Source organism: Euwallacea similis, chromosome 16 (assembly GCF_039881205.1).
Source record: "Euwallacea similis isolate ESF13 chromosome 16, ESF131.1, whole genome shotgun sequence".
Lineage (NCBI taxonomy): Eukaryota > Metazoa > Arthropoda > Insecta > Coleoptera > Curculionidae > Euwallacea > Euwallacea similis.
This window is the reverse complement of record NC_089624.1, coordinates 648,080-667,160: the sequence shown is the minus strand read 5'-3', so window position 1 is coordinate 667,160 and position 19,081 is coordinate 648,080. Positions and strand designations below refer to the sequence as shown.

At 37.4% G+C, this 19,081-nt stretch overlaps 1 protein-coding gene across 1 annotated transcript; it reads left to right on the top strand.

Moving 5' to 3' along the window:
- The first annotated feature begins 269 nt into the window (after positions 1–269).
- Positions 270–16,380, top strand: LOC136413946 (uncharacterized). The gene is made up of 17 exons (XM_066397718.1): positions 270–1,192; positions 1,248–1,349; positions 1,402–1,515; positions 1,638–1,754; positions 1,813–1,986; positions 2,041–2,700; positions 3,980–4,112; positions 4,341–4,530; positions 4,584–5,293; positions 5,345–5,479; positions 5,535–5,749; positions 5,931–6,042; positions 6,106–6,264; positions 14,370–14,555; positions 15,549–15,702; positions 15,763–16,016; positions 16,074–16,380. Exons 1-17 carry the CDS (start codon positions 1,075–1,077, stop codon positions 16,330–16,332), a joined length of 3,792 nt encoding a protein of 1,263 aa, XP_066253815.1. The 5' UTR covers positions 270–1,074; the 3' UTR covers positions 16,333–16,380.
- The last annotated feature ends 2,701 nt before the right edge of the window (positions 16,381–19,081 follow it).

Genomic DNA, 19,081 nt, shown 5'->3' with positions numbered 1-19,081 from the left:
TCTACGTTTATGCCTTTCTCGATTACGTTTTAAGTGTCTTATAAGAGGTTGCCCTTGAGAGTCATAGAACGTTGTCATCGATGTTCCATTAAAATTTGCATTTTAGTTCGTTTTATTTGGCGTTATTATGAGAAATTCACTAAATTCGGAATCATTTACGGTATGGAGCAAACTTATCGCATATAAGTTTTATGCGCTAAATGTATACGAGCCGCCCCTGCGCGGTTTTCTGCCCAAGCGGACCCATTATAACGTGCGTAATGGGCGGCCGCGTAAGACAGGACGCGCAGAAATGCATCGATTAAACATAACAACGTCGGGAGACATACCCTGTATCGTTACACGGGGATGTTGGAAAAGAATAAAGGTTTTAGTATGGGGGTTTTTCCTTCATTTAGTCAAGAACATATTTCAGTCCCGCGGCCAATACAAAGAGAAGATATGTGGCAGTAAATAAACTTCAGTCCCTGTATAACGTATGGGAAACTCTTGCGAGAATTCCTTCTTGAAAATATTAGAGATAGATTGATTTATAAGATACATAAGCAAGCACACTATAAACACTAGGCCAAGGACACAGGCTTTGCATCCTCACTGATAAAAGCCGATGAGTGGACAAGGAGAGGTATAAGGTAGAGTTAGCGACAGGGATGGCATCATAAATTTCATTGATAGTGCAGATAAAGGGCTGTAAATTTTCGAATATCTTTTATGTGTGTCCCGTCCGTTATGGTTTATTGAAAGGCGATGGTCTAGAAAGTGAGGTTCCTTTGATATACGATGAGAAGAAATGGCTTAATAGATTTACCATCATCGAATTGGAACTTTCTCCAATGCGCTTCACGCTAAGACCCGTTGTAATATCGAAAGGTTCACATCCTAGTTTGCTCACGAGACTTATTACCATTGTCTAAAAGTTAATTCTCGAAAGATATCACGTTGAGTCACGCAACACCCACCACACAAACTTCTGACATGAATGTAACCGATTAACGGGCAAATTTATTTTTCTTCAGTTTTCACAGGAATTCACTATATAGATTGTTTCTTCTTTGTAAACTTCCAGGCTAAATAATGATCAACTACGAGGATGACACTCACTTTTGTCTAAAGTGTCACGCGACAATTCTCGGTTTGGAAAACTATATCGGACACAGAAAAACAGATTGCGGAAAAGTTACTGACGAACAAGGTGACCAGTGTTTCATTTTGTTCTGCTTCCCTTTATTGGCATTTATGGTTTTCAGAACCAGTTCAAGAATCTGAAGAAATCGATCTTAAAGCTGACGATTTCTTTTCCTCCTTGGAATTAAGAAGCAGTTCAAAAAAGCCCGAACAGTCCACTTCTGGTAATAGATTCTCAATTCTCATGAATATTTTCGAACATTTCATGTTATTTAGGAAAGAACTTTAGTGGTATTTTAACAAGAAGCAAGTTTAATGCTGTATATCTAGGAAGTAGCAAGGAACCTCAGGAACCGCAACAGTCCAAATCTGGCAAGAACGTTTGGATAGGTAGGCCCAATTGATTGCTACCACGTATTTTCACTGCAAAGTGTGAGGGGTTTCCTCATGATGCAAAATAGATAATATATTAAAATGTAAATAAAGTAATACTATTATTACACCCACGATAGGAGGAAACCAATTAAAAGACTTGGGAACAGGCGACAATCAGTCAAAACTTATTAAAGCTGTTGCTAATCTTGAACGTAGGAAAGAAGGAACAACCTCTCATTCGCCTCCAAGAATCGGTTAGTTAAATTATCCTGACTTTAAACCATACAAGTCAACATCACACTTACCTCTTAGGAACTGTCTATGATGAGTCTGATGAAGACTCTGAGGAATATGAATATGAGGAAGATGAGTCTTCTGAAGAAGATTACGCCCATCCCAGGAATTTCACTGGAGGCAAATGGAAGCCCAGCTCACCAGTACAGTGGGGAGGCCGGGATTGGAATATACCCCCTCCAAATTATACGGGTAAAAAACGAACTAAACCGCTCTATATCATGACATAATAGTGCGTATTAAAAGGTGGTAAATGGAAGCCTAAAAGAGCCCCTTCTCCTTCATACACTAAAGGCAAATGGAAGCCTCCAGAAGACGAACTTACTGGAGGCAAATTTCCGCCCCCGGGACACACAAAGGGTAAATGGAGGCCTGCAGATTACGATTCTCATCCCACTTCTGGAGGTAAATATCCGCCCCCTGGCCATACGAGAGGTAAATGGAAACCATACGAGGATGAGAACCATTTTGGAGGAAAGTACCCTCCTATTGGGCATACTAAAGGCAAGTGGAAGCCTATAGAGGATGATGCATATCCAACTAGTGGAGGAAAGCTATGGACATCTGGGCACGGAAAGGGCAAATCGAAACCTCCTGAAGATGATGCACAACCATCAAGTGGATGCAAATACTCACCTCCTGGTCATGCTAAGGGGAAGTGGAAAACTTCAGAAGACGACATTCATCTGGCGAGTGGGGGTAAGTACCCACCTCCTGGACATTCAAGAGGCAAATGGAGACCTGTTGATGAGGAGGCATCAACTTCCGGAGGAAAGTACCCGTCACCTGATCATACCGAGGATAAATGGAGGCCTGGAGATGAGGAAATTCAAACTGCATGTGGAAGTAAACATCATCCTGCAGGCCTAGGCAAGGGGAAATCAAAGTCTATCCAAAAAAATGAAGGTAAGTTGATTTTTTTTAATATCTTTTTAGGCAGAATTACTGCAGAAACTGGATTTGTTAAAAATATTTGATTGGGCGATTAGTGTACTTTTTATTTAAATGGCCACGTTAACTACAGCATTGCGTTATTGGCATGACGGGAATTCGCACATATTCCGAAAGGGGCATACGCAATATCCACAGAAAATTTATGTTTTGGTGCTAGTAGGTATATTGAGAGTTGCTGTTATTGCCTCATTGTCTGTACCAGAAAATTTAAATGGCGAAATGTATGCTAACATGTTAACCAGATCTATTGAACTCCTAAAAGTTTATGAATTTGAAAACCAGATAGAACACTTCCATTCCAACCAGTGGATTGGAAGAAGTGGTTGTGTGTATGGGCACTCCGATACTCAGACCTAATGCCACTGGATTTTTTTATGAAGTCACCTGAAATCTGTTGTTTTGAAAACACAACCTGAGTCAATAAACACAACTGCAAGAAATGATAATTCAAGAATGCCAGAGTCTATCCAGAGAAACATTACCAAATTTATGTTAAGCATTTGTAGAAGCTCTATTGTTGTCTATAAAATAATGGATATTATTTTAACATTTATTTAATTAATTATAAAATGTAAATATAAAATTATTAAATTTTAGTTAATTAATTGAAAACTACTTAATCAAATGTAGCTTTGTGGAGTATCATTGGAAAGCTTTCTTGAAGACCTTTGAAATAGAGTATCAGAGGGAAGGGAGGGAAGTTAAAGTAATTTGGCTTAAATATTACAGAAGTCATTACTAAGGATCTTTGACATTTTTTGTTGTTGCTCAGGTACAGCTATTATAAATTTTCAAATTGAAACCCTGTAAAATCACTAAAGAAAAAAATAAACCAGAAACACAAAAATGCTACGTGCCTCGGATCATATCATCGTTGACTTTACGTTTCGTTTTCATGACATCTTCATTAAAGCACTAGGTAAATAATTATTCATCGGTGCGCGAAGAAAGGTATTTCACAATCGTTTAATTTTCATAGTCAGTAATGGTATCTTGAGCTATTAGTGGCAAATAGAATATTATACTTCAAAATTGTGAGATCATGATGAATCGAATGTTAAGGTTAAATCTCCAATTTATTCAACAAATCTATTAAAAAAATCTGTTTCTAGTACTTTCTGCCTATGGTTTATAAATTTTTCTCCAGTTTTCCGGGACTCTACTGCTTTTACAAGCCGTGACTGTGTATCTCCTAAATAAAAAAAATATTTTCACTTTAACTCTTTTTAAGATACCATCAAAACAGAATCCCTGTCATATCTTCAACCAAGGCCGAACACCGAATCCGATACCTCCAGGCCAATCGAGAATATTAACTCGGAAGATGCGACTCGTTGCAAAACCCTCTATGAATCCCCGTTAAGGTTTGGCTGTTCCCTCTTTTTAAGGGATGATCATCAAAAGAATCTGAAATGGGCGTTGAAATATCAAACGTATATCTTAAATAAATTCATCAGTTTTTACCTTTTCGTCGATGTTCGATTGTTCATAGCGAACGACATAATCAACATCCTACGTTTACGGTTCACCGCCCACTTTTTTTTAATAATCACCCATTGTTACTCTTTCCGCAAAAATGTCGTACTACTTAGAAAATCTGGCGGTACTGTTCAGTACTGGTGCGGCCCATGCAACCGGCAATTAGCATCCAAGATCGTTTATGAAAGGCATTTGAAGTCTGAGCTACATTTTAAACGATCCAGACGTGACGGTGAATTCGATGAAGGAGTGACGGTTAAGAGGATTAAAGTTGAACCTCAACAATCTCCTACTGTTGTCAAAGTAAGTACAGCTCGACGTGTAAATTTGTTTTCGTAAAAAGAAAGACGTTCCAGCCATTACCAGTTCAAGCAAAGAAGCGCGGCAGGAGGAAGATCTTCGAAACTTGTGCTGTTTGCAAATGCAAAGTTAACAGATACTTAATGGGCAAGCATCTAATTTCACATTACCATTGTCGAAAGGGCGACATTAGTTCAGAAGAGTCGAAAAAGCTTGTGCTTGATAACATTCTCAACATAGTCTTAGAGAGCCCGTTTCAATGCAATGTTTGCAAATTCTTCTGCAACGCCCAAGAGCAGTTTATAGATCACTGGAAGACAGACTTTCATCAGAGAAATGATCAGAACCATCGCGGCTACTATTTTTGTGCCTTTTGTAAACAACGCAGCGAAACCACGGAGGATATGCTGAAACACCTAAAATCCTTTGCTCACCTCGAAGTTGTCTCAGTAATTAATCGCTCGGTGCCAATTATCATCAAGAAAATAAGTGATATTCACTGCCTTACTTGCAATAGTGCTTTTGCTTTAAATATTCAGCTCCTAAACCATTGCAAAAAAAGTGGCCATGATTCTTCAAATGTGAGCCTTTATAACAGTGAAGATTATAAGTGCAAAAACTGCGATAAAAGTTTTTCAAAAGCTATGTCTCTACAAAGGCATTTGAGGAAGAAACATCAATATGGATACTTCTTTTGTGGACCCTGTGGTCTAACCTTTGAGACCAGTGCTGACGCCAGTTCACATAGAAGAACAATGGAGCACAGGTTCGCTGGCTTTTGCAGGGTTTTTGGTTTAGTATTCAGATTTTTTTGCAGGTACGTTTGGTTGGAAAAGAAGATAGTGAAACGTGGAAAGTTGAGAAGAATGTGTGAATACTGCGATGAAGTTTTTCCAAACTTCTTGTTACTTAAAGAGCATTTGAAATCGCAGCATCCGGATCATAAAATTCGGTAAATTGTAGACGAAAAATAAATAAGTCTTGAGATCATTTGATTGAATTCGCAGATGCCCGTACTGTGGAGAGAACTTCACGATTTCGCAAGAACTGACCAATCATATGAGATCCAAGTCTTGCAAATTTCCGAACATTGTGAGCAGTGACGGTGCGGAAAATACGTATCAATGTTTACAGTGTCCCTTTTCTTCGGATTCGACTGCAGAGCTTTTGTTTCATGTCGCTTTACATGGGGAAGCTTTGGAGGAATATAAGAAGAACACAGGTGAGTAGCAATGTTTCGTTCTTTTTTTACAGCCTCGTTTTGCACAAAAATTATTGTTTTTTTGTAAAAAATAAAGGAATTAGTTCTTATCTTCCCTTCTCCACAAAAGTTTGAGTGTACGGAAAATTAGAACAATTTGTTAATCGATGTTTTTAATAAAATTTCGCGTTTTTTTTTTCAGAAAACAACGGCAAACCAAATAAACTTGTACCGAAGTATAAATGCCCTATATGTGACAAGTTCTTTCCCAAGTACTCGTTGCAGTCCCATTTGAGAATACATACTGAAGAAAGGTAAGGCCAAAGAGATTTTACCGTGAGTTCTATTAGAGTTACATTATCCGTGTAATACTTTAGGCCGTATGTGTGTAAAACTTGCAACGCGACATTCGCCCGAAAAAACAATCTTCTCTACCACGAGAAGAATCATGAGGTTAAAAGGAAGATTAAAAGAAAAGAATCCAAAGACGGCAAATCGTTCCTGTGTTCAACATGTGGGGCTGGTTTCAACAGAAAGTAAGTAAAAGACATTATTAGCGAATTTACATAAGCCAGTCGTTTAAGACCAGTGTTTATGCACAACTTTTAAAAGAGTGACACTTTACAATACGTAGTTAACAAATTGCTGAATCATCGACATGAAATAGCGGCTGGATCCATCCTCTACCACCCAAACCAAAAGGACCCAATAAATTTATGTTAATGACGAAATTTCGAAGAGACAGTTATTAGTGATGTGGAATTGCATTTTTCAAGGATGGCCGACTCATAAAGCTTCTTGTTTATGGTCTCATCAAGTTTCATTGGTCAATCCGATGGAAGTCTTCCAATACTTTTCGGCTTATTTTCTATTTTTTCGACGGATGATTGAGGAAACATTAGTTTTGATGTGTCAGGTGAGAGGTGGAATACAAGTTTCGGTTACAGATAACTTAAACGCGGCTTATCGGAGTATGAGTCAGTGCCCTTAAGTGCATTCGCGTATTAACTTGGTGGCTCGGTAATAAAATGGACGGATTTATGGAACGTTCGCTCGATTGCCGATTAAATATCGCAAAATGGGTTACAGGACCGAGTGATTTTGTTATCAATAAATTGGAAGATGTTGAAGGTGGACATTTGCAAAACATTTTACATTTCTGCAACAACATAACATAAGACTGGTTGGCGGTCAAGAACTCAACAACGTATGGATCTGTGTGTGGATGATTTCGGTCTTTTTATGCCTTTCTCTGCTTCAAAATTGGATAATTTCAAAATATTGCTAACGATGTAAACATTCCCTATTATTTGGTTATATTTACCATGGTACAAATTACACAGTTATGATCTGCATTTTTAATGCACCATAGATTTCTATCGTTACCTTTCTAATTATGACCTGTGCGGAAACTGTAAACTCGTCTGAGTTTTTATAAGCCTACAATTCAAAATTATATTTTTTGGCCTAAGATCTGTCCCTGGGTATGTATTCGCTTGTTAAATTGATCTTCCTTAATAACAAAAAGAAAGGAGGTGTATAAATAGCGGTTTCAAGGCTAAGAAGATACATTATATTCGTGGACAGGATATACTTTGGAATTATACCTATTGTTCTTGTCCATTTTAATTTTTTTCAATTGACTGGCAGCACTAATTAATCCATTAGAGTGGAAAACAAAACTTTCTCGAAGAACTCTATCTGTCTATGTACCTGCGATATTTCCTTTAGTTTCGAACATACGAGGTCACTTTGATACTTATTTTCCGGATTTTAATAGTGATAGTGTAGACTTCTCTCCTCTCTCGGGAGGCCAGTCCAAGGAGGATATTTCTAACAAAGGCTGTAATCCGTGGACGACTTTTAATTGACTTGTATACTTATTAAGAACATTGGCCTCAACCCAGAGAACAACCATTTTCTTAAATACAATTTATGTTACGAAATGGTCACCGACAGCCAACACAAATAATTATTGGGAAGCGTAAATCCTGGTTGGTTCAGGTTCTGCAGGTGACATCCTTTTATTAGATCCAAACCACTTTAAGCGTGTTTTCATATTTCATTTCACATACATATATAAGGTATTCACATAGGTGTCCCGATATCAGATTATTGAAGTTCACGTTAGAAAAAATGCTGTGTGCAAACTTGTGTAGTCTGAAGAATGTTCCCCAGAGAATGACGTCAAAATAGTCCATCAAAACAACTCCAAAATACACTAGGTCGATGTGCACGAGGCACATCAAAATAAATAATTCCTGTACACGTTTGATTTCTACATAGAATCCTAGGTAGAAGGCACTCTCAGCTAGAGCCCGTTCTGAGACCATAACTTTCCAGTTTGCACATAAAACTACACGACGGAAACTCTTCAGAGGGATGAAAGACCTAAACAGACATTTGCCCAACGCATTATCTCATAATTCCCCGGTCTCCTGTTTAAGTTACTGGACCCAACGAGTGATATATAGATGCCGCCACTGCGCTAATGTGTACTTAAGTTAGACGCCGGCAGATGGGCCGGCGGTTGCTTTTCAAGATTTATGAAGGTGTTATAGTCGTCTAGTTTGTAGTTTCTAAGGTGCGATTAGCGGAAAGTTAAAGATAAGCTGGTGGTCTAGTGCGAGTGTGAATAGAAATGATTTGAAAAATATTGGTTTTGCTTACGTACTTCTATTGGGAGTTGTTAACAAGACAGTGCGAAAACAACCCATATTCCTCGAGCTCACCTGCGGTAATAACGCGCCGAGCGAATTTATTGTAAATGAAACAGTATCTAAAGGCTATTTATATCTGTTATTATATTTCTTTCTCATTAGGGATATATCTTAGTTAGCGGCCGCCATCTCTTGGGCTGAAATGAGAATTTTTCAGGCGGCGTATCTTTAGCATCTCGTTTGTTGCGGATGCGTGGCCATTGTTGTTCTGGTTTTAATAACTTTTAATAAAACACTCTGATTTATTGCGCGATCGGGAATACTGTTTCAGGTATTGACGGTTAACAAAATGATTTATCGGTTTCTTCCTGTTTAAGCTCACCACTTGGGTATTAGAGATTATGCAGCAGATTTGCAACTCACGTGGATGTTCTTATGAAACTTGAGAATCTCAGGAACATTTTCGTAATAGGTATTCCCAATCATATTCTGTTGATGGTCAGATTGAAAGTTTTAGGGGCATTACTTTGGATTTCGTTCCTCCTGAAGAATATATAAATGAAATGTAAATACACGGGCGTCAAAAAAATAACGCGCCGTTTCCTCCTCGTTTTGGGGTAGGGCTGCTTCTGAAACGTAAATGGGAACTTTTCTCAATTAAACATTTATTATGTACAGGGTGCTATATATTATCATAGAGATATTTTCAGGGGCGATAGTACTCTGCGAAATAACAAAAAAAACGTGATAGCCCCGTGCTCAAAAACGCACCATTTTCGATATACAGGTTGCAGTTTTTCATTTTTTCTCATATTTTGGACTTTTCGTTATATGCCATCAGTTAAGTTTGTGAAATTTCGTACATCCATTTTCTTTAAGACCCTCTACTGTGTCAAAATAGTCGGTAACCATATACAGGGTGTTATGTTTTTTGGGTAATGTACTATTTTATGCTTCGTACCTTTTTTTGAATCGGCCTCTATAAATTCTAATACCAAATTTAAATTCTTTTTTTAATTTTTGAGCTTTTTAGTGTCTTGCAGTATTTTCGTATTTCTTATCGTCTCGCAGAATTTGCAACAATATCTCTCGATGCAAAATCAAGAAAGTCCAGTCTAAATATTCTAATCTGTAATCTAACATGTTACATTTGAGTCTCAGCCATTTTAATAATTTTGTTTCGATTTAAAAAAATTAAAAATTGAACTCGAGGTATACATGAGAAAAAATGAGAAACTTTGCCACCTTGTATATCAAAAATGGTGCGTTTTTGACCATAGATGTATTAACATTTTAAAAATTATTTTGCACAGTACTATCGCTCCCTGAAATATCTCCATGATATGTTACACCCTGTTAAGGTTCTTTCGATAAACGAAACCACGAAAACAACAATTTGGTTTACGAAAGTGGACTGTATTAATTTTTACTTATTTTAATAATGACAAAGGGGTTAGTCTAAGTATGAAGCAGGAGTTTGCTTAGCTGGACAGATTACAAACTATGTTTACGATCTCATGTCTAAAGCGAGCACTGGTCAAAGAGGGCAAAACTGCTTCACTCATTCCTTAAGTATTAAACCTGAGGAGCTCCAATCATGGGCGCACCACTACCAGGAGCCCTTACGGGCTATGACCGTGTCTGATGTCATAAATAGCAGCCATCGGGTGAATATCTATACAAGTCGCTTTTATTGGAATATTGCAGACCCGCCGAATTGCAGATCGCGACAATAATCCAATTTAGAAAGCTTCTTTTGACAAGTAGCGTATTTCCCAGCCATAAAGAGCCCTTCAACATGGCCTCATGGGTACAGTTGTCTGGCACCCAGATGGAATTCTCTAAATAAGTATCGATATATATGGGCATAACTTAAGGGATGAAAGTACGAATAAATTAACTGGGAAAACTATACCAAAAAACAATAACCTAAAGTCCTTAACCCACCCTGTGTATAATAAGTATATAGGGTCAATAAAAAAAAATTAAAGCTCAATCAGTATCTGCGGAATTTTGTAAAAGAAAAACAAAAAATTCTTTTGATCTTTTTTCGATTGCCTGAAAGGTTTGAACTGACAGATATACCGGAGAGTACACACGTCAGGCAAACGTCCTGTAGTTGGACTGGTCAGTCTTAATCGACGTGAACGCCGGATCGCTTGTTACGATACTTAAAAAATCTGGAAAAGTAGAGAGGGAAAGAAAATCATTAGAAATCTCTTAGGTTAATATCCCAATGATGATTGTCACTTACAGCCTGTGTAATGGTAGCCGCAATGTTTTTAATTATTCCTATTTATGAATGAAAAATTTACCCCCAATTTTTTTTGTTATGTTGTGTAAAAGACATCTTTACTCAATGTATAGAAATAGAAAATGTTCTTTAGACTAGCCCATCTCTGTATGAAGCAGCAGTAATTTTCTTTTATGGGCGTTCTCCTCAAAAAGTGGACGGCACAAGCTTAATAAATCTGTCGTTCCGATATTGTATGGCCCTTATTTATGTATATGAATCAAATGTTCGGTGTTCGGTTCCCATCAAGGGCATCAATCGCGAGGTCGGAGAGCCGTGACTGTGGCCCTGCTGCTTCAATAATTCTTCCTTTATGACAGGGGATTAAAACTCTTTTTACGGGGTGGGTTGCACGGAATAGATAACTCTGACTTACGAGGTTCTGGACGTGATTTAGTGTTTATTATACACACCCATCAACCAAATCTTTAAATTATGATCTGCTTAGATATCATGGATATAAAAATGAATTATGGCAATGGGTGGTTAGCAAGACAGCTCGAGGGTCAAGTCTGGTTAAATGTAACCAACATGAAAATTTCGTAGATATTTAAATGAACAATATACCCAGTGAAATGGCTTTACGCAATTAGCTGTCACAAAATCCCAAATTTATATCTGATTAAAATGTTGAAAGTATTGGAAGTTATTGCAGCTGCAATGCATTGACGACACATTTAAAATATTTTCACCAAATAATATATTATAGAAAATAGGGACATTTAAAGTCTCTGGGCTACGGCCACTATCTCACACCTTTTATTATTATTTATTATCTTTTACGTTCAATAAATCATGCCCGGTGGCGAAAACACTGCAATACATATTTGGTTTAAATTATTTTAATATGCTTTCAACAAAAGGCGAGTGTACACTAGAAGGGCCGTAAATTAGGAGGGCAATAATATTCGTATTTTATAGTCCTCAGTTATGGAGGAAAAGAGTTATGGGATGTTAAGGTATTTTTCTTCTGGCGTAATGGAGATCATCCGGTAGCGTTTACGAATGAAATAACGATTATTTTTAGGTATAATGTGTGTGTTCCAAATAGATACTAACCAATGGCATTTTAGATATTTACTAAAGTTAGAAATATGGCTAATCTAAATATGTCAAATATTCCTTTAAAATTCAATTCAAATGAAGCGTAAAATTTTTAGATATTGGGAAAAATCAGAAAGTTTGTTTTTCGTCATTTTTACATAAATTAAAAACTTATTCGATAATGTTATAACATATACAGGATATGTTCAAAATAATGTCCAAGCTGTTCAATGCATCACAGGGACCAAAACGATTGTCGACTTTTAACTAACAAATTGTTAAGTTAATTTAATAAATGTTTCATAAGACAAAGGAGTTCAAATTAATTTATATCCGCTATATTGTAACGTTAACAGGCCATTTGATAATTGAGAATAATCTAGGGACTTCTCCATTTATACTTATTTCATAGACTATACATATTTTTTTTATTACTTTGCAGAATACTATCCTGAACCTGAACCAACTTGAAATATTTCCATGATAATATGTTACTCCCTGTATATGTTACTCGGAGTAAAAGATCTTTGTTGTCTATCTGCTCCTTAGTTTCCATTCGGCGTTCATTCTTTGGGCTCAGCACAGGAAGACCCAGTTTACTGATGACATAGTTGGGCTATAGATACCATGTGAAGCAGTGAAAGACTCTTCCGATTATTATTTATTCAGAAAAGCTTAACGTAAACTAACCTGAACATTTTTTAATATAAAAACTCACTTCTAGTGCTCACAATTTTACCCAAACTGCTGCTTTTAAGGTTTTATATTGTTTACGCCTATTCTACCATACTTACATAATTCCATGAGGCGTGCAGTGTAAATTCAAACACAATTTATTGTGGTTTATATTTTACTTCATCATAGAACGTCCGACCATCATATCCAATGAAGCACATTACTTCTAGCATAACAATAACTATCTAAAGACATTAGGCTGCCTCACGCTATAGCGAAGTAAACATGGTCATTTAGCATGATTGGATTGAGATGCCAATGAAAGCGGTTTACGGATAAATTAGCTGAAATATATTGGTAATTAATTTTCTAGTCGGGGAAAAGACATTAACGGGCCGAGGCATAGGTACTGCACTGCCATTGACCACTAGAAGTTATTGCCCTGTAAGGGATCTTGATGATCACTTGCCAGCGCACTAGTAGCACCTACTGGTTCACCATGGACAGTAATCATGAAGTTGTTTCTTATGTAGTTTTGCAAAATTCACCTACTAGATCTGTTGGAATTTTAAGACGTAAATACCCCATCCAAGTACTTTTCGACCCCAATATTTCACCTGACCGCACTCCTCTAATTACTCCCCGTTTACGACGAAATATGAGCCGTAAATAACAGCGCAAATGCTCACTGTCCGATTTATGTCCCTTTACCGCTGCACCACTTCACCGACTGGCCCACAAACAACACTTTTTAGGCACTAATTGTTAACACCACGCCATATATTACAGGTTAAACATGTCCCCTGACTAGCGAAACGACTCTCCTAAAACGAAATGGATTTCAAATTGCTGAATTGCGGACTGGTATGGTCGTCCTTTGTATTTTTGCCGTGACTATTGTTTCTAACTAATGCTGACGTTAATTTGTCATTAAATCTCTTTCCCTTGACCATAATATATAAGAGCTGTCCAAGCGAGAGAACCTTTCAATTATGTGCCAAAACATAAATATCTGTCCCCTATGCGCCGATAATTCTTCGCATTGAGAAATTCCATCGCGTCCGAACCGTTACGACGGTATTCCAACAATGGACCATCAATCGCCCTGGGTACGTCCTCCGTACCACACCTGCAGTACCGGGATGGGCGCGCCATCTCGCGAACAGCGATGCCAATCTCGGCATCGGGCGGTTTTTTAAGTCGGTCCAGCGAAAATGCGATTTATTGGCCGCGGTACCACGCCGGAGGCTTTCAAATCGTAAATTTCGCCCAAAAGATCTCGGAATCGGTAGTGATGAATGATCCTAAAGAAATGAAGAATGAAATGAGTTCATTGTGAGTATGGGAGGGTTCGTGGATGACATGGTCGAGCTAGGCAAATATTCATTTCCTGATGAATAATAATTAAGTTTGGATCTGTAGCTTAAAGTATTTGCATACGCTAAGTAGGTAGGAAATATTGTGGACAATAATCTTATCTTTCTTAAGCCAAATTCGTCAATCTGGGGAGTAAAACTCTCTCGGAGAGCCACTTCAAAATATCGTTTTCACGTGAATCCCCGAAACAATCTTTTGACAGACCAATCTATTGACGTTATTTCCACTGAATGTTGCACTCTTGAGATAGACGAATCTGGGCCCTGGTGGTGATGCTATCATAAATAGTTCATATATCAAATTAAAAGAGTATCTTGTGTATGAGTGTCAAAGTTAATCAACACTTATGAATTGGCACGTGTGAAAATAAATTAATTAATTTTTTCGTTCTCGCTCCAAAAAAGTAGTATCAAACCGTTCAGCACCTCACAAACTACAGAAGGAGGAGAAGAAGAGAAAATAGTTTTATACCTAGACCCTGTCAAAGTCTTGAATTGTAACCGTCTGCAATCACAAGATCAAACCTCTATCACATAATTCTCCATTAAATACAGCAAATAGCTTAACTCAGTATCACTCCATCTTGTTGCAGGTTTACATTGCAGCAACACATGTTAACACACGGCGGAAAATTGTGCAGATGCCCAGAAGTAGGCTGCTTCTTTATTGCCAGGAAGATGAGCGAACTACAACAACACGTCACTGTTCATAGCCCACAGAAGAATTTTGGATGTGATTTGTGTGAATACAAAGGCAAAACTAAGAACCAATTAAGACAGTTGAGTATTTACTGAAGACATTTGAGCACGAGTTGAGCATTTCGAATATCGCACGGATTTGGATTTCGTTAGTTGAAGGCAAAATCATGGAAAGCCGCTTCTGAGATACTTGAAAATGGGATTCACTTTATTTACAGTCACTTTTCTTCCCTCATAAGAAGTGCACAATTAATTTTCCGACGTTTCGGCTTTTTGTAATCATCATTGATTTTTTTCATTTCAAATGCGAACCTGATTTTCTTTCATATGAATTCCGATTCTTCTTAATTTTCCATCATACAATCTTTGTATTTAAGTGTACAAAATCCCAAAAAGCTAGTGAAATTTGGGAGCCAAGACATGTTACGCGGTTTCACTTCAGGGTCCTAAGGCTAAAAGTTGCCAAATCTTCGAATCAACCTCTTGACTTTTATCATTTTCGCGACCCGAATGATGTCGCATAAATTGAATTTGTGAACACCCTGTACTTTTGCAAAAGCCACTCGACAACAAGATGACGAACTAGACATTCGGACGATGTCCAAGATATTTTGAACATTGTTAACAAATTATGGTTGGAATTCAACTTAGGTTAGCACCACTGTTAGCTAGAGATTGATTCTTTTTCGACGACAGTACTTGCTTCGGCAGTACTATAATAAGTATCACTAGGATCAAGGCAGGTATTTCCATATAAATCTTAGAGGAAGTACACATATAGTTCGGTCCCAGATTATAAATTAGGCGGGCAAACACTTGTTCAGGCGGATACGTTCGAATTAATTGACGTTCGGTGAGTCTCGACCGTGTAATTAGACGGTTATCGGAGACGAAATCGCCTGCCCGGTCTTGTCTGCGCGTCAAGAGCGGACTTTATTGTCACGTTCGCCAACGAATAGTTCGGGCCTTATCGGAATTTACACTTTTTATAGGGAAATCTGTATACTCGTTAGGGATAAAAGAGGAATTGACCAGAGGCGTATCGAACTCACCATATTTCCAATAATTTTCAGGCATAAAGTCATCCATGACGCAGTCAAAAGATACTCATGTAACGTGTGTCCGTTCACGTGCCGGACATGCGCTCACCTACGGAGACACATGAGGCTTCATACTGGAGCAAGGCCTTTTAAATGTCCCTACTGCAACTATAAGTGCAACAATATGGTACCTACAGACAGTTGTCTTTAACTTTCTCAATAGATACCAATCAATGAATTTTAATAGGAAAATCTTCGAAGACACGTTCTGTCAACGACAAAACATCCAGGAAAATCTGTTTATGAATGCAAACTTTGCAGCAAATTCCAAACGAACATTGCGAAGGAGTTTAAAAACCACCTGATGCTGAGTCACAACGAGGAGTTTGGGCATAGCAAAGTTGCAGCTACGTACATATCAGGAATTTACCAGTCCCATGAAGACAGCACTTATTTGGTAGATGCAGAAAATGAAGATGCTCCTCCTGATGCAAGCGAAGAGTATGTCCCACTGTGTTTAACTCAAGGTTTGGCAATAAAAATGTTTATATTATATAGAAAGGTCAAAGTGATGGAGATGAAATCTAATGAAGATCCCGTAGTGACGCAACTAGCACAGCCTACAGATTTGGGCAACAAAGATGGCACTCTTGATCAGATGTTACCAATGTTTATCATATCCAAGGATGATAGTGTGAACGTTGAGATAGCATCGGACTCATGGAGCCTGATTGGTCGGTATGATGTCGAGGAATCAGGAACGTTGGTTCCATTCCACAGTGAAGAAGACGACGAGTTATTTCAGGAACACTTTTAAATTTATATTTTTCTACTCATAAAAAAATAAACTGCAATTTTCACACAACTCTTCACATTTCTGATGAGATCTAGAACATTTCCAAAGACAGCCGTTGACTAGAGATCGGGTAATGTTTGATTCACCTTGCACTCTCCCTTCTCCTCTATAAAAAATCTACTGGATAGAAGGAACACATTTCCCACTAAAAAAACTCTTTATTTTCCTGAAGCCACCATAAAGCATTTCAATAAGTACTTGTCGCTCCCAGTTTATCGTCATTGCTCTAGTTTCCTCATTACTTTTCTCTAGCGTAATATTCATAAATATTTACCGCAGTTTTCTTAGAGGCAGAGGTAGGAAATATTTATCATTATTATTTATATCCCACACATTTGGGGCCCAATTGTGGAGCCTGGAGTCGAAAGTTGTCTGTCTTTCCAATTTCGGTAACAGTCAATCCCACCTCATTTTTAGTGTATTCGGAACTTCTCATTTGCTCCATAATTCCTTCCAGTTCAGTAGAAGCCAACAATCCAAGATAGCCAGTAAGTCTAATGACAAGAATCCTACAATTGCCTATCACCAACGCTTTTGTATAAGAGTCCCTTTGTGCATTTTGTTGACATCTCTCTAATAGTCTCCGATTTTACAGGATTTTCAATACGTCATACTATTTTAGTATCCTATAGAGAATTCCAAATATAGCAGATATGTGTATTATTTTTCCTGTTTTTATTGAGGGTCTTCCTATGTTAAGCACGAGTGTGCTTGTCATTCAATACATTCACACAATGCTATTCATTGTGTGAATTTTTCTGTACAAAGTTCTAGTTTATTTCTTCCTGTTCATCGACGTAAGTGGAGAAACGCTTCAATTTATTTCCTTCATAGACAATCAGAAATTCCGAAACTGATGGAAGGTGACATATTCCATAAATCTCGGCATATGGAGATGCATGGAAAACCATAAGGTTTTCCATGGATCTCCCCCTAGAAATTATTATGGAATCGTCAGCATAGCTAGAAATTTTGCAGTCACCTAATAGATCTGTTTTAGAATAAGCCTTTGGAAACACGCATTCGTAGAAACAGTATAATGCTGAAATTCGATCTGTTTTATATCCTTTTTATTAAAAACCTTTAATAAAATTTGAAAAAACTTTAATTTTATTAGTAGCACTAAAAATTCTAAACTTAAAATATTTCTTGCAGAAAATAACTCTTTTATTAAAATCCACAAGCGGTAGCGTTACCGTTGGTGCCAAGTCTACCGTGTGTTTGTCATCATTAACTGACGCTAGTAGTTAACTGATATTTGGTATGTTAAAGTTGCTAAATAACGTTAATCGAAGTAGCTTCTTGCGCGTCTTGAAAACCCTTTAATAAGTCAATGATGGCAATGTCCGCCAAGTTACGTCGAAACTCGAGATTCTCAAGGTGTATATCGCCACAGGTTAGTTCAGGTTAGTACAGGTGGTACAGGTAGTAACCTGAACTAACCTGAACTAATCAGAAGGTACTCTATTCGATTTCCGGCATAACAAACATATTTTTTATATATATAAAAAATCGCTAATGGACTTCCCCAAAATTGATTAATTTTAACGGTACCATTCACTAAAGTGCTATACAAGTTTAAAACAAAAAGTATTCACAACTTACCTTTAATAAATCTTGATAACCCATTTGACAATTCGATTCGCCATTGTCAAAATTTAAAATTTGACGGGAGATGCCACCACACGACAGTGGAAAAATTTGACAAATGTGTAAGGTTAAAAATTTATCAATTGTTTAAGTTTATTAGGAATGTACCAAATTCCTAAACGTTTGACTGACTGAACGTAATTAGAAATATTGCATATGCCTAACAAAATTCTAAAGGTGCTGAATTTCTACCCTCACCCATATGTTAAATTCGGTCACTTTAACCCCAGATTTTGATAAGTTCGAGTAACATGCATGGAAATAATAAAAACGTCACAGTCAATAAAAAATCGAAGCAAACTGTTCTTATACCACCATCTTAATTCTAGATATCCTAAGACGATCTGTTCGCAAGAATGATGGATCGCACCTAAAGATCTATGTTCAGGTTGACACTCGAAGATCCACATCAGGCTCGCGATAAATTTGAACAACCAGTGTAGGTATATAATCAATTACCCTTTATACAATGCTTTCTTTGAAGCACAATGTAGGGTGTTACGTGTTTAATTTCTAGCTTTGTATTGAGCTCTGTTCTTTCAGAGTTAGAGGTATGAAATTGACTCAAATAAAATTTGCAATCCTAAATATACTCTAATTTGCTAATTGGGTCAGAAGCTTGTGAAAACTGCACTGTTTATCAAGTGTAATTTATTTCAAAATTACGAGTTTTTGTACAGGGTGTATCGAAAATACTTGGCATTGCAAACTTTTATTTTGTTAAATGGAATACTCGCTCTAAGTTCCTGCATTTGTTTATTGCGCTTATTATTCTGTGAAAATTGCGTGTAGAGCACATTGCGATGTTTTTAGAGCGACTCTATCCAAAAAAATTTCCCTGCATTTTGACACTTGACACAAAATTGTCAAGTTAAATATTTCTTAGTTACCCGACTAAGATGCCATATCGAAGGTTGTCATTACGAAATTATTCAAATTCTTAAAATTTTTTACGGGCGAGTGTATGAGCCAATGTCTGATAAAACTTCTATGCTAAGAAAGAAATCCGAGTTCCACAACCTCTGAATCCCAATAAAGTAAAAAATGACCTCCAGCAAGA

Excerpts from the sequence above, each read along its gene's own strand:
- LOC136413946 (XM_066397718.1), top strand. The coding sequence starts at position 1,075 with ATGATCAACTACGAGGATGACACTCACTTTTGTCTAAAGTGTCACGCG. Across the intron at positions 4,531-4,583 it reads AATCTCCTACTGTTGTCAAA|CCATTACCAGTTCAAGCAAA; the intron begins GTAAGTACAGCT and ends AAGACGTTCCAG. Across the intron at positions 6,265-14,369 it reads GGGGCTGGTTTCAACAGAAA|GTTTACATTGCAGCAACACA; the intron begins GTAAGTAAAAGA and ends ATCTTGTTGCAG.